The 18,566-nt window shown below is 34.4% G+C and overlaps 1 protein-coding gene across 2 annotated transcripts in view; it reads left to right on the top strand.

Moving 5' to 3' along the window:
- The window catches only part of galnt18a (UDP-N-acetyl-alpha-D-galactosamine:polypeptide N-acetylgalactosaminyltransferase 18a), an 88,406-nt gene that overhangs the window by 46,458 nt on the left and 23,382 nt on the right, over positions 1-18,566 (top strand). For both annotated transcript variants that reach the window (XM_058397029.1, XM_058397030.1), the window contains exons 4-6: positions 2,186-2,369; positions 4,744-4,941; positions 5,180-5,294. In XM_058397029.1, coding sequence (XP_058253012.1) covers positions 2,186-2,369; positions 4,744-4,941; positions 5,180-5,294 — 497 coding nt within the window. The remainder of the gene's footprint in view (positions 1-2,185; positions 2,370-4,743; positions 4,942-5,179; positions 5,295-18,566) is intronic.

The following is an 18,566-nucleotide window of genomic DNA, read 5'->3' as shown; positions in this document are numbered from 1 at the left end:
GTGAATGGAAGAACTGGGCAGAACCTGGACTCGAGCAGATACAAAGGTGAACCACAAAAACCGTGGGATGGCTGTATTGTCCTTTTCTGAGAACATATAGGCAACTTATATAGGCAACTATACACAGTACGACATTTAGCAAAATGCATTTTACTAAATTTATGACATTTAGCATTTTTTTGTCAAATGTTCATTTCATAAACATCATAGTTTAAATAAAACATTTAAAAAAACACAAATAGAAATTAATAATTGCCAGAAAAATACAAATAATAATTAGCTGTACAAGCAAAGGGAAAAATAGAAAGGAATAGAAAGAGAGGGGAAAAATTAATAATAATATAAGTTTTATATATACAACGATCAGACATAACATTATGACCACCTGCCTAATATTGTGTTGGTCCCCCTTTTACTGCCAGAAAAGCCCTGACCCGTCCTGCACTGTGTATTCTGACCCCTTTCTATCAGAACCAGCATTAACTTATTCAGCGATTTGAGCAACAGTAGCTTGTCTGTTGGATCGGATCACACGGGCCAGCCTTCACTCCCCATGTGCATCAATGAGCCTTGACCGCTCATGACCCTGTCGCTGGTTCACCACTGTTCCTTCCTTGGACCACTTTTGATAGATACTGACCACTGCAGACCGGGAACACCCCACAAGAGCTGCAGTTTTGGAGATGTTCTGATCCAGTGGTCTAGCCATCACAATTTGGCCCTTCATCAAACTCGCTCAAATCCTTATGCTTGTCCATTTTTCCTGCTTCTAACACATCAACTCTGAGGACCAAATGTTCATTGCTGCCTAATATATCCCACCCACTAACAAGTGCCATGATGAGGAGATCATCAGTCTTATTCACTTCACCTGGCACTGCTCACAATGTTATGGTATGCATATCGGTGTATATGGATCAGTGGTGGAACAGTAGGCCTATTTTGAATAAAGTGCAGTTTTATTGCAGGAGTTTATTCACTTCAGTTCAGCTAGTCACGTTAAATCGGGCCGGTTATTTCACACAACACACCCGAGACACCAAATAACCTACTTGATTAATCCTGTGGTTGCTGATCAAAACAGTTTAGAAAGCTAATGATTTTTCTGCTCTTCTATATCAGAGAAGGAAAAAAGGCTTTGTGAAGCTAGTGATGGTTTTCCTTTGTGCTTTCTTTTAATCATAAGTTTTGCAAAATAAATTAAAGAAAACTATTAAGACCCGGATGGTATGATTTTTTTTTTTTTCTTCTATACATTTTTATTTTAGCTTTAGATAATGTGGGTTGTCTGCTGTGCAAGTATCACAGAAATTCTTTTTGTTTGCCTGAAAATGAAAAAAAAAAAAAGATTTATTTTACTTCAATACACAAGTAAGGACAGATGATACATTTACAGTATTAGCCAGGTCAAGAGGAAAGTAAGTCTCCTGTTAATATTACACTGTATGTTATGCTGTTTAGTGAATTAATACAGGTTAAGGGAACCAAAAAAATAACCACACGATCTTTATCTACCTCCAAGATACTGGAGCAGCAAGGTGAATAAGAAAATATACAAATATATAAATCTGTTTTATTTTCTCTCCATAGTACTGCTCCTATTTTACATAAGCCCTTATCTGTACATATTAGATTATATACATTACTGTATATAATGCATTTGCTGCTCATCGCACTTCTGGTTAGATGCTAAACTGCATTTCGTTGCCTTGTACTTGTACCTGTGTAATGACAATAAAGTTGAATCTAATCAAATCTAATCTAATCTAATCTAATGAGACATAATCTAATCATGGGACATTTTCAGTGTAAATAAACGAATGATGTTCAGACTGTGAGTCTGATATAAAATGAGTCTGTGGGTTTTTTAGACGAACAAGCACTTGGAGCATCTCAGAGAGCAGAAATGGGTGTGATATTAACATTTTCTTTGAAGATACGAAGATTTATGTGTGGGAAAAAAACAAACCTGGAACATTTCTATGAATATATTGCCCTTAGAAGGCTTGAGAAAAACAGAAATCCTTATGAAACACTACGAATTCAGTGTCTACTTTCATATCAGCTTCATGTGGAGTGGAGACATGGCAAAGACATTAGATACAATCATCAACATTTTCCCGGTATTTTTTGCAAGATGTTTTTGTAGCTCTTCTTTATTCTCCCTCGTTCTCTCTCCTCACAGCTGAACTGACGGAAAACCTGCAGAGGTTTGTGGAGGAGACGAACCAGCGGCGTCCCGACTTCATTAAGCTGGTGCGTCACACCAGGCAGGAGGGTCTGATCCGTGCTCGTGTGAGCGGCTGGAGGGCAGCCAGCGCGCCGGTCGTGGCTCTGTTTGATGCCCACGTGGAGTTTAACGTCGGCTGGTGAGCGACTACAAGACGTGACCATGAGAATGTTTCCGAACCCAGCCGTTTGAACTCACGCGGTTTATAATTCACAAGCAGACTGACAGCTTATCGTTCCGGCTCGTCTCTTCTGCAAGTGTTTTGTCTGCGACTCAGCACGACGTCTGAATACTTCCAGGTTGTAAATATATTTATATACGCAAGCTGCGGAATGAAGTTATGTTTACACACACGGGGTAATTTGATTCGCTGTCAACACGTGTTAAGACAACACACGTCAGTCTCTTTTATGTGTCACTGCGACTGAAATATTTCACCGGTCACGATTACTGACTTATTCCTTTGCCAATAAGAAGAAATATCAGATTTTTTTATTGGATTCTGTTGTGAGACAACAGGAAAATATGACTGAACACTAAATAAGTCTGAATACTAAATTTCAGAACTCAAGAAGGTCTCAATTCGACTGATTCCTCACGTACAGAATTTTTTTCTTTGCTAGTTAAAAGAAATATCAGAATATTTGAGTCTGAAGTGAGACTCAAGCTGTTGGATTAAATAGGTGGGGTTTCTTTTAGTTCAGTTCAGTGTTGATGGTCAGTGACGAGTGAAGGCGCAGGGATGCAGTGTGTACAGAAGTGCTGTAGCCTCACAGCTCCAGGATCCTCCTTTCTATCTTGAGCTCCGCTTCTCGTAGATGTTCGTCTCATGCCCTTGTGGGTCCTTGCAACACATGCAGTAGGAGCGGTGGAGTAGTTTCCTGGGGCAGTTAATCAGGTCCAGGAATTTCATGTATGAATCATGTGGAAATATTTTCTGTGTAGCATTATTGGTGCTGTGAATCAGTAATAAAGCCGATGAAAATACTAAAATATCCCTGTCTGTTGCACAACTACTGCCCCTGAACAGAGCGCTGGATTACTGAGTGTGGCTTAGAGAGCGCAGGTCACTTTGAGGAGACTTAGAGTAAAAAAAGAAAAACCTAAAACAAAAGAAAGTTTTAGTGTGCACTCGTGATGCCCCGTGTAATGAGATTTTAATGAAGCAGTCATTTGATCCTAAATGCGTGTGGATGTTTGATGGATAGATCACACAGATAGATGGGTGGATGAACAGAAAGATGGAAATTATGTCATGACCAGGCAGATAAAACAAAGCTGGGCTTCTTCTTTTTTATTTAAAATGTAAGAAAATGAAGTTTAGGAAGCTATATCCATTCACACTTCAGTGCGGGTGTATGTGTGTGAGTGTGTGTGTGTGTTGGGGGGTGCACATGTGTGGGTGGATGTGCGTGTGTGTGTGTTGGTGTGTGTGGATGGGTGCGTGTGTGTGTGGGGGGGGGGTGTAAGGGTGAGGGTGTATGTATTTGGGGGGGTATGCATGTGTGTGTGTGTGTATGTGGGGGGGTATATGTGTGGGTGTGAGGGTGTGGGTGCATGTGTGTCTTTGGGAGAGTACGCATGTGTGGGTGTGGGTGTATGTGTGTGTGGGTGCATGTGTGTGTGTGTGGGTGCCTGTGTGTGGGTGCATGTGTTGGTGTGTGTGTGCATGGGTGAATGTGTGTGTACGTATGGGTGCATGTGTTGGTGTGTGTGTGTGTGTGTGGGTGGATGCATGTGTGTGTGTGTGGGTGCATGTGTGTGTGTGGGTGCATGTGTTGGTGTGTATGTGTGTGTGTGGGTGGGTGCGTGTGTGTGTGGGTGCATGTGTTGGTGTGTGTGTGTGTGTGGGTGCATGTGTTGGTGTGTGTGTGTGTGTGTGGGTGGGTGCGTGTGTGTGTGGGTGCATGTGTGTGTGTGGGTGCATGTGTTGGTGTGTGTGTGTGTGTGTGTGGGTGCGTGTGTGTGTGTGTGGGTGCATGTGTTGGTGTGTGTGTGTGTGTGTGTGGGTGGGTGCGTGTGTGTGTGGGTGCATGTGTGTGTGTGGGTGCATGTGTTGGTGTGTGTGTGTGTGTGTGTGTGTGTGTGGGTGCGTGTGTGTGTGTGGGTGTATGTGTTGGTGTGTGTGTGTGTGTGAGAGATGAACTGGTCCTCACTGGCTCCAAGATAAAACACTTGAATCCCTGAAGATTGAATGACGAGGATGAATCAGCACATCAGGGCGGAACAAATACTAAAAATAGGGTTCTATTAAAAAATATATATATATATATGGATTCCTGCTACTCATCATGATTCCCATGGCAACAAATGCTGTGTGCTCATGTTTGTGTTGGTTTACATTTCTCCGCCTCCCCGTTGTTTTTGTTTATTACAGGTTTGCATTGATTCTGTGTTTTATCCTTGAATTTTTACCTGAATAACTGAATTGTTTGATCTAAGATCCGAATTATGACTTGTGGATTATATGCCATAAAGGAGGTGTGTGTGTGTGTGTGTTGGTGCTTTTCCAGGGCCGAACCCATCCTGCACAGGATCCAAGAGGACCGTCGGCGTGTCATATCCCCTTCATTCGACAACATTAAATACGACACGTTCGAGGTGGAGGAGTATCCTCTTTCTGCGCACGGCTTCGACTGGGAGCTCTGGTGTCGCTACCTGAACCCTCCCAGAAGCTGGTGGAGTCAGAAGAACCACACAGCACCCATCAGGTAGCATGATCGAGTAGAGACTTGATCATGAAAAATGATCATGTTTTTGGAAATTGGACTTTAATTAGACTTTAATCATTATCAGTCCTGTAGCGTCAGTGCCAGCATACTGGAGTTTTATTCTCCTTAGTGCTGATGAAATGATCTCTCAGCTAGGGCTCATGCCGGGGTTTGATGCATCTCGTCTTGCACAGCACGCAAACATTCATCTGAAGCGTCTTAATAACGTCTTTAACAGGAGTCCTGCTCTGATTGGCTGCTTCGTAGTGGACCGGCGCTACTTTGAGGAGATCGGACTGCTGGATGAAGGCATGGAGGTCTACGGAGGCGAGAACGTCGAGCTGGGAATCAGGGTAAGATCTTCTGGTATATTGTATTTCGTAAAGATACTCCATAGGAAGAAGGACTGGAATCCATATGCAGGTTTATTAACCATCCAAATCAAAATCCAAACACGTGCAGGAGAGAACATCATCAAACACAAACATGAAAATTGAGGTCATACACAGAATAGCAAACAATGGCAATGTACAATGCTTGGTACCTTGCAAAATGAGCAATACTTCGCACAGAAGAATTTTTATGTCCTGAAGAAACCCGGAAGTGACCTAGACCCGGAAGTGCTAGTACTCGGGTGAGGGTTCCCTCTGGGGGTTAGGAGGGGGTGTTGCAGCTCAGGATGTTACATACTGTATATACAAAACTAGACACAAGTACAGTAGAACTGCAGCATACAAATGCCCTCCATTACAAATTTTCGCCCTTAAGAACTGTAATTTTGCAAGAAATTTGCATCCGCATACAAAGCATTTTCGGCATACAAACAAACCGAACTGAACCAAAAGTGGGCTAAGTTGCGTGTATGACCGGGAGCCATTCAAAACTTGTTAGCATCAGTGGAAAGCCAAACGAAGCGAGTTTCTGAATTATTTTAATTTTTTTCAGTCAGTGAAAGCTGTTTGGAAAGACTCAACCCATGACGCCAACGTGTGCTTCGGCATGTGTTCAAAAGCTAGGTGATTTCATCAGGCGTTTTTTTGTTTTGAATTCTTGATTTTGATTGGTCAGAATTCAGAGGCTTTGATAGTTCTGTAATCAGTGTTTCTTATTTAGACATTTATTTAACATTAATGGATGGAATTTGTGACGGAACAACATATATTTTAAGGCATGTTAAAGGTAACTATAGCCAGATAAAATGTATTATGCGTCATTCTTTAACAAAAAAAAATTGTTAGCAAACACTAAAACTAGGATAAAAGACCATATATTTCACGTAACTTAAGGTTGGTATCAGTGAATCTTCATCACACCATCAGCTTCATCATACCATCCTCTTGCTGATTATTTTCCTTCTAAGAGCCTGAGAGTGATTATGATTCAGTGAATCAGTTTAACATTATATTTCACAGAGTTTCACAGTCAACTCTTTTTCCCCAGAGACCAAAATAATGGAGTTTGCTCCTGTTTTTATTGCATCTATGTTGATGATTGAGTGTCTTTGTCATGTCTCACTCCACAGTGAAGGTTAATATGAAGCTCATATGAAAGTAGACACTCAGGACTGAAAGAATTTGTAGTGTTTCAGAAGTATTTCTCTTTTTCTCTAGCCTACTAGAGGCAACATATTCATGGAAAAGTTTACATGATCCTAAAACATGTAGGTGTGAAAGTGAAATTCTGGAGTGAGGTGTGATTGCGAGTAGCTTGTTTCCAACCTTTAAGCCCTCACATTGAGCCTGCTGACCCTGTAATTACCAAACACGGTCTGAATAGAATGTGTAGCAGACACACACACACACACACACACAACGGTTCTGCACAAAGAGCATCCATCTGGTCGCTGCGGGCTGTTGCTATCAGTTTTGCAGCACCACAGTGCGCTGTGCGTTAATGAGGCGTGACAAAATCGCATTTCTCCAAACCTCTAATGTAGGGGTTACGGAAAATGAATGCTGCTGCTGTTTGAATTCAGTTTTCAGAATATTTTTGGATTTAAAGGCTAAATTGATATCTTGTATTAACAACTGGGAACTTAAAAATTAAAAATGTGCTAAATGCAACTCGCAACTGAGAAGTGCAAAACAAAATAACAAATCCAAAAAAACTAAATAACAAATCCAAAAAAACCCACAAAATAACAAATAAAAAAAACAAAATAACAAATAAAAAAAATCAATAACAAATCCAAAAAAACTAAATAAGAAATCCAAATAAACAAAATAAGAAATCCAAAAAATTAAAAATAACAAATCCAAAAAAATAAATAAGCAATCCAAAAAACAAAATAACAAATAAAAAAAAAAAAAATACAAATCCGGAAACAAAATACTTACAAAAAACTACTTTCCAAATTGCCAAATTTTAAATTCCAATAATTCATTTTTCTTCTTTCTGATATTATAACCTAATAAATTATTTCCCATCTCTTTGTACTGATTATTTGCACGTCAGTGTTTAATGCAGGGAAACCTCTGAATATTCAGAGTTGAGTTCTGAAGGTGTTTTGATTTTCAGTTGATCTGTAGCCTCGTCCTCCTCTTTGTGTATGAAAATAAAATTATTTTCAGTAGATTGAGTTTTCTTCTGTGTCAAATACAACGCATATTTAATTAAATATTGAACGACCGATTAAAAATTAATTGTTATATCGATATTAACTCTGAGCTAATTATTATACTTACTTGTTGGCTAATTAACATTTAATTGAATTTATTTAATGAGTTCAATTACCATCGAATGTGTTTGTGTGTAAGTGAGTAATAAAATTAATAATGCAGTTTAAAAAGGAATAATCAGCAGTCTAACTTAAGTAAATAACACACGCTATTAAAATCCAAATTAGATTATTTATCTCTGATGATTTTTTTAAATTTAGACACTCGGATGAAAAATTGAATCAAGTCTTTAAAACGAAAATAAATTAATTTAATTTAAGTTGATTCAATTTAATTTAAGTTGATTTGTTTAACATTAATACATTTTTTGAGTGGTTCGTTATGTGGCACTTTTGTGCGTACATGCAAACACACACACACACACACACACACAAATGAGTCAGCATTGATGTACATCATTATTGATGTCGTATCATTGAAGCCTGGCATGCATTTCACTGCATGGGAAAAGACATGACTGTGTGTGTGTGTGTGTGTGTGTGTGTGTGTGTGTGGAAGGATTTAACACACTCGGAGGATAATGACCCATGGTAGCGGAGCTTCCAGCTGCATCTGCTGTCTTCATTCTAAAGCTCTTCAGTTAAAGTCTGTTTCTTGCTGTGGCGGAACTGAACGTCTCACTGAAGCCCTGTTTCTCATTCGTCTGATTAACACACACACACTTTCACTCTTTCTTTTTTTTTACTCCTCCCTCTGCAGTGTGACTCACCTGACATGCCTCCAGAGGAATAAAACTGGTATTGACCCTGATACTGCAAGACTCGTGATCATGAACGTTACAGTAAATTATCATGAACCTGCATTTAAACCTCAAGGCTTATCACAAGCTAGCAATGGAGTAATAACACTGCATGGTTAGTTATAACACGAGATGAATATCATTTATTTATCTGGTTTGTTTTTTTTCCTGATCCGAGTCGAGAAAGAAATATTAAATCTGTTCATTTTTGCATATAAATTAATATGATTCACATGGCTGAGGATCTTTTCAGTAATTTGTCGCTTCGGACAAAGCAAATGTTCAGAAATGGCACTGTGTAGATATTTGTACCATGTTCTAGAGCTAAAACAGAGTTTTGATGGAGCGTGCTTGGTCAGGGTTTTAACAGAACATCTTTAAAGCTTTAATATAAGAGTATGGAGTTAGCACAGATAGATACTGATAGTTATAACAGAGCCTAATTAAATGAAATCCTCTCCAAGTGTAAATTGTGTTAGAAAAGAGGAAATGGTTCAAATATAGAGTTTTGATCAAAGAAAACACATCTGGATGTTCAGTACAAGCCGTATGAAGGGAGTGAGGGTTTAAGGATTTGGATCTGAATTCCAAATTTGCTGTTATTTCAATATGGTGCTGAATCTATACAATAAACAGTGGAACCTCGGCATATGAATGTTTGGGTGGCTGGAACGGATTATCTGCATTTGCATTATTTCTTATGGGAAAATTTGTTTCGCAATACAGATTTTCACTTTAAGAACTCGCCTCCAGAATAAAATAAATTCATGAACCATTTTCATGTCGAAATAATCAAAACTCATGCAAGTTACTGGAATGTCCACTATACTCCACTATAATATACTCCACTATACTTCATAATAATATACTTCACTATAATACACTCCACTATACTTCACTATAATATATTCCACTATACTTCATAATAATATACTCCACTATACTTCACTATAATACACTCCACTATACTTCACTATAATACACTCCACTATACTTCACTATAATACACTCCACTATACTTCACTATAATATATTCCACTATACTTCATAATAATATACTCCACTATACTTCACTATAATACTCTCCACTATACTTCACTATAATACACTCCACTATAATATACTTCATAATAATATACTTCACTATAATACTCTCCACTATACTCCACTATAATATACTCCACTATACTTCATAATAATATACTTCACTATAATACACTCCACTATACTTCACTATAATACACTCCACTATACTCCACTATAATATACTTCATAATAATATACTTCACTATAATATACTCCACTATACTCCACTATAATATACTCCACTATACTTCATAATAATAAACTCCACTATACTTCACTATAATACACTCCACTATACTTCACTATAACATACTCCACTATACTCCACTATAATATACTCCACTATACTTCACTATAATATACTCCAGTATAATATACTCCACTATACTTCATAATAATAAACTCCACTATACTTCACTATAATACACTCCACTATACTTCACTATAATATACTCCACTATACTCCACTATAATATACTCCACTATACTTCATAATAATAAACTCCACTATACTTCACTATAATATACTCCACTATAATGTACTCCACTATACTTCACTATAATATACTTCACTATAATACACTCCACTATACTTCACTATAATATACTCCACTATACTTCACTATAATATACTCCAGTATACTCCACTATAATGTACTCCACTATACTTCACTATAATATACTTCACTATAATACACTCCACTATACTTCACTATAATACACTCCACTATACTTCACTATAATACACTCCACTATACTTCACTATAATATACTTCACTATAATACACTCCACTATACTTCACTATAATATACTCCACTATACTTCACTATAATATACTCCAGTATAATATACTCCACTATACTTCATAATAATAAACTCCACTATACTCCACTATAATACACTCCACTATACTTCACTATACTTCATAATAATATACTCCACTATACTTCACTATAATACACTCCACTATACTCCACTATACTTCATAATAATAAACTCCACTATACTCCACTATAATATACTCCACTATACTTCATAATAATAAACTCCACTATACTTCACTATAATATACTCCACTATACTCCACTATAATATACTCCACTATACTTCACTATAATATACTCCACTATACTTCACTATAATATACTCCACTATACTTCACTATAATATACTCCACTATACTTCATAATAATATACTCCACTATACTTCACTATAATATACTCCACTATACTCCACTATAATATACTCCACTATACTTCATAATAATAAACTCCACTATACTTCACTATAATACACGCCACTATACTCCACTATAATATACTTCATAATAATATACTTCACTATAATATACTCCACTTTACTCCACTATAATATACTCCACTATACTTAACTATAATATACTCCACTATACTCCACTATAATATACTCCACTATACTTCATAATAATAAACTCCACTATACTTCACTATAACATACTCCACTATACTTCACTATAATATACTCCACTATACTTCATGATAATATACTCCACTATACTTCACTATAATATACTCCACTATACTTCATAATAATATACTCCACTATACTTCACTATAATATACTCCACTATACTCCACTATAATATACTCCACTATACTTCACTATAATATACTCCACTATACTCCACTATACTTCACTATAATATACTCCACTATACTCCACTATAATATACTCCACTATACTTCATAATAATAAACTCCACTATACTTCACTATAATACACGCCACTATACTCCACTATAATATACTTCATAATAATATACTTCACTATAATATACTCCACTGTACTCCACTATAATATACTCCACTATAATATACTCCACTATACTTCATAATAATAAACTCCACTATACTTCACTATAATACACTCCACTATACTCCACTATAATATACTCCACTATACTTCACTATAATATACTCCACTATACTTCATAATAATAAACTCCACTATACTCCACTATAATATACTCCACTATACTTCATAATAATATACTCCACTATACTCCACTATAATATACTCTACTATACTTCACTATAATATACTCCACTATACTCCACTATACTTCATAATAATATACTCCACTATACTCCACTATACTTCACAATAATAAACTCCACTATACTTCACTATAATACACTCCACTATACTCCACCATACTTCACTATAATACACTCCACTATACTTCACTATAATATACTCCACTATAATATACTCCACTATACTTCATAATAATAAACTCCACTATACTTCACTATAATACACTCCACTATACTTCATAATAATAAACTCCACTATATTCCACTATAATACACTCTACTATACTCCACTATACTTCACTATAATACACTCCACTATACTTCACTATAATATACTCCACTATAATACACTCCACTATACTTCACTATAATATACTCCACTATAATACACTCCACTATACTTCACTATAATATACTCCACTATACTTCACTATAATATACTCCACTGCACTCCACTATACTTCACTATAATACACTCCACTATACTTCACTATAATACACTCCACTATACTTCACTATAATATACTCCACTATACTTCATAATAATATACTCCACTATACTTCACTATAATATACTCCACTGCACTCCACTATACTTCACTATAATACACTCCACTATACTTCACTATAATATACTCCACTATACTCCACTATAATATACTCCACTATACTTCATAATAATAAACTCCACTATACTTCACTATAATATACTCCACTATAATGTACTCCACTATACTTCACTATAATATACTTCACTATAATACACTCCACTATACTTCACTATAATATACTCCACTATACTTCACTATAATATACTCCAGTATACTCCACTATAATGTACTCCACTATACTTCACTATAATATACTTCACTATAATACACTCCACTATACTTCACTATAATACACTCCACTATACTTCACTATAATACACTCCACTATACTTCACTATAATATACTTCACTATAATACACTCCACTATACTTCACTATAATATACTCCACTATACTTCACTATAATATACTCCAGTATAATATACTCCACTATACTTCATAATAATAAACTCCACTATACTCCACTATAATACACTCCACTATACTTCACTATACTTCATAATAATATACTCCACTATACTTCACTATAATACACTCCACTATACTCCACTATACTTCATAATAATAAACTCCACTATACTCCACTATAATATACTCCACTATACTTCATAATAATAAACTCCACTATACTTCACTATAATATACTCCACTATACTCCACTATAATATACTCCACTATACTTCACTATAATATACTCCACTATACTTCACTATAATATACTCCACTATACTTCACTATAATATACTCCACTATACTTCATAATAATATACTCCACTATACTTCACTATAATATACTCCACTATACTCCACTATAATATACTCCACTATACTTCATAATAATAAACTCCACTATACTTCACTATAATACACGCCACTATACTCCACTATAATATACTTCATAATAATATACTTCACTATAATATACTCCACTTTACTCCACTATAATATACTCCACTATACTTAACTATAATATACTCCACTATACTCCACTATAATATACTCCACTATACTTCATAATAATAAACTCCACTATACTTCACTATAACATACTCCACTATACTTCACTATAATATACTCCACTATACTTCATGATAATATACTCCACTATACTTCACTATAATATACTCCACTATACTTCATAATAATATACTCCACTATACTTCACTATAATATACTCCACTATACTCCACTATAATATACTCCACTATACTTCACTATAATATACTCCACTATACTCCACTATACTTCACTATAATATACTCCACTATACTCCACTATAATATACTCCACTATACTTCATAATAATAAACTCCACTATACTTCACTATAATACACGCCACTATACTCCACTATAATATACTTCATAATAATATACTTCACTATAATATACTCCACTGTACTCCACTATAATATACTCCACTATAATATACTCCACTATACTTCATAATAATAAACTCCACTATACTTCACTATAATACACTCCACTATACTCCACTATAATATACTCCACTATACTTCACTATAATATACTCCACTATACTTCATAATAATAAACTCCACTATACTCCACTATAATATACTCCACTATACTTCATAATAATATACTCCACTATACTCCACTATAATATACTCTACTATACTTCACTATAATATACTCCACTATACTCCACTATACTTCATAATAATATACTCCACTATACTCCACTATACTTCACAATAATAAACTCCACTATACTTCACTATAATACACTCCACTATACTCCACCATACTTCACTATAATACACTCCACTATACTTCACTATAATATACTCCACTATAATATACTCCACTATACTTCATAATAATAAACTCCACTATACTTCACTATAATACACTCCACTATACTTCATAATAATAAACTCCACTATATTCCACTATAATACACTCTACTATACTCCACTATACTTCACTATAATACACTCCACTATACTTCACTATAATATACTCCACTATAATACACTCCACTATACTTCACTATAATATACTCCACTATAATACACTCCACTATACTTCACTATAATATACTCCACTATACTTCACTATAATATACTCCACTGCACTCCACTATACTTCACTATAATACACTCCACTATACTTCACTATAATACACTCCACTATACTTCACTATAATATACTCCACTATACTTCATAATAATATACTCCACTATACTTCACTATAATATACTCCACTGCACTCCACTATACTTCACTATAATACACTCCACTATACTTCACTATAATACACTCCACTATACTTCACTATAATATACTCCACTATACTTCATAATAATATACTCCACTATACTTCACTATAATACACTCCACTATACTTCACTATAATATACTTCACTATAATATACTCCACTATCCTTCATAATAATAAACTCCACTATACTTCACTATAATACACTCCACTATACTTCACTATAATATACTTCACTATAATATACTCCACTATCCTTCATAATAATATACTCCGCTATACTTCACTATAATATACTCCACTATACTTCATAATAATAAACTCCACTATACTTCACTATAATACACTCCACTATTCTCCGCTATACTTCACTATAATATACTCCACTATACTCCACTATAATATACTCCACTATACTTCATAATAATAAACTCCACTATACTTCACTATAATACACTCCACTATACTTCACTATAATATACTCCACTATACTTCATAATAATAAACTCCACTATACTTCACTATAATACACTCCACTATACTTCACTATAATATACTCCACTATACTCCACTATAATACACTCCACTATACTTCACTATAATATACTCCACTCCACTATACTTCACTATAATATACTCCACTATAATACACTCCACTATACTTCACTATAATATACTCCACTATACTTCACTATAATATACTCCACTGCACTCCACTATACTTCACTATAATACACTCCACTATACTTCACTATAATATACTCCACTATACTTCATAATAATATACTCCACTATACTTCACTATAATACACTCCACTATACTCCACTATAATATACTTCATAATAATAATATACTCCACTATACTTCACTATAATATACTTCACTATAATACACTCCACTATACTTCACTATAATACACTCCACTATACTTCACTATAATATACTCCACTATACTTCATAATAATATACTCCACTATACTTCACTATAATATACTCCACTGCACTCCACTATACTTCACTATAATACACTCCACTATACTTCACTATAATACACTCCACTATACTTCACTATAATATACTCCACTATACTTCATAATAATATACTCCACTATACTTCACTATAATACACTCCACTATACTTCACTATAATATACTTCACTATAATATACTCCACTATCCTTCATAATAATAAACTCCACTATACTTCACTATAATACACTCCACTATACTTCACTATAATATACTTCACTATAATATACTCCACTATCCTTCATAATAATATACTCCGCTATACTTCACTATAATATACTCCACTATACTTCATAATAATAAACTCCACTATACTTCACTATAATACACTCCACTATTCTCCGCTATACTTCACTATAATATACTCCACTATACTCCACTATAATATACTCCACTATACTTCATAATAATAAACTCCACTATACTTCACTATAATACACTCCACTATACTTCACTATAATATACTCCACTATACTTCATAATAATAAACTCCACTATACTTCACTATAATACACTCCACTATACTTCACTATAATATACTCCACTATACTCCACTATAATACACTCCACTATACTTCACTATAATATACTCCACTCCACTATACTTCACTATAATATACTCCACTATAATACACTCCACTATACTTCACTATAATATACTCCACTATACTTCACTATAATATACTCCACTGCACTCCACTATACTTCACTATAATACACTCCACTATACTTCACTATAATATACTCCACTATACTTCATAATAATATACTCCACTATACTTCACTATAATACACTCCACTATACTTCACTATAATATACTTCATAATAATAATATACTCCACTATACTTCACTATAATATACTTCACTATAATACACTCCACTATACTTCACTATAATATACTCCACTATACTCCACTATAATATACTCCACTATACTTCATAATAATAAATTCCACTATACTTCACTATAATACACTCCACTATACTCCACTATAATATACTCCACTATACTTCATAATAATATACTCCACTATACTTCACTATAATACACTCCACTATACTCCACTATAATATACTCCACTATACTTCATAATAATATACTCCACTATACTTCACTATAATACACTCCACTATACTCCACTATAATATACTTCACTATAATAAACTCCACTATACTCCACTATAATACACTCCACTATACTTCACTATAATATACTCCACTATACTCCACTATAATACACTCCACTATACTTCACTATAATATACTCCACTATACTCCACTATAATATACTCCACTATACTTCACTATAATATACTCCACTATACTTCACTATAATATACTTCACTATAATATACTCCACTATACTCCACTATAATACACTCCACTATAATACACTCCACTATACTTCACTATAATATACTCCACTATAATACACTCCACTATACTTCACTATAATACACTCCACTATACTTCACTATAATATACTCCACTATACTCCACTATAATACACTCCACTATACTTCACTATAATATACTCCACTATAATACACTCCAGTATACTCCACTATAATATACTCCACTACAATACACTCCACTGTACTTCACTATAATATACTCCACTATAATACACTCCACTATACTTCACTATAATATACTCCACTATACTTCACTATAATATACTCCACTGCACTCCACTATACTTCACTATAATACACTCCACTATACTTCACTATAATATACTCCACTATACTTCACTATAATATACTCCACTGCACTCCACTATACTTCACTATAATACACTCCACTATACTTCACTATAATATACTCCACTATACTTCACTATAATATACTCCACTATAATACACTCCACTATACTCCACTATAATATACTCCACTATACTTCACTATAATATACTCCACTATACTTCACTATAATATACTTCATAATAATAATATACTCCACTATACTCCACTATAATATACTCCACTATACTTCATAATAATAAACTCCACTATACTTCACTATAATACACTCCACTATACTTCACTATAATATACTTCATAATAATAATATACTCCACTATACTTCACTATAATACACTCCACTATACTTCACTATAATATACTCCACTATACTTCATAATAATAAACTCCACTATACTTCACTATAATACACTCCACTATGCTCCACTATAATATACTCCACTATACTTCATAATAATATACTCCACTATACTCCACTATAATATACTCCACTATACTTCACTATAATATACTCCACTGCACTCCACTATACTGCACTATAATATACTCCACTGCACTCCACTATACTGCACTATACTTTACTATAATATCCTCCACTATACTTCACTATAATACACTCCACTATACTTCACTATAATACACTCCACTATACTTCACTATAATACACTCCACTATATTTCACTATAATATACTCCACTATACTTCACTATAATATACTCCACTGCACTCCACTATACTGCACTATAATATACTCCACTATACTTTACTATAATATACTCCACTATACTCCACTATAATACACTCCACTATACTTCACTATAATACACTCCACTATATTTCACTATAATATACTCCACTATACTTTACTATAATATACTCCACTATACTCCACTATAATACACTCCACTATACTTCACTATAATGTACTCCACTGCACTCCACTATACTGCACTATAATATACTCCACTATACTTTACTATAATATACTCCACTGCACTCCACTATACTCCACTATACTTCACTATAATACACTCCACTATATTTCACTATAATATACTCCATTATTCTCCACTATACTCCACTATACTTCACTATAATATACTCCACTATACTTCACAAGACACAGGCAAAAAAAAACAACAACTTTTTTTAAATACCTGTAGTTTGTCCTGACTTGTCCTGATTTAATGTATAAGAGGAAGCTACATTCATGTTAAATGTGCTGAAAATTTTGTTCCATATTGAATTGAGTGCCTGATATATCAGACGAAGCGATACGATTGGTGCAGAGCATGACATATGGAGTATTCGGGTTAAAGTGTGATATGCATACGTGAGATCACAGATAAACATATGTTACGTGCCTGGGTATTGCCGTGAAAAGGTGGGGGGAC

Source organism: Hemibagrus wyckioides, linkage group LG08, assembly GCF_019097595.1.
Source record: "Hemibagrus wyckioides isolate EC202008001 linkage group LG08, SWU_Hwy_1.0, whole genome shotgun sequence".
Lineage (NCBI taxonomy): Eukaryota > Metazoa > Chordata > Actinopteri > Siluriformes > Bagridae > Hemibagrus > Hemibagrus wyckioides.
The sequence above is the reverse complement of the archived record's forward strand: the minus strand, read 5'-3'. Positions and strand labels throughout refer to the sequence as shown.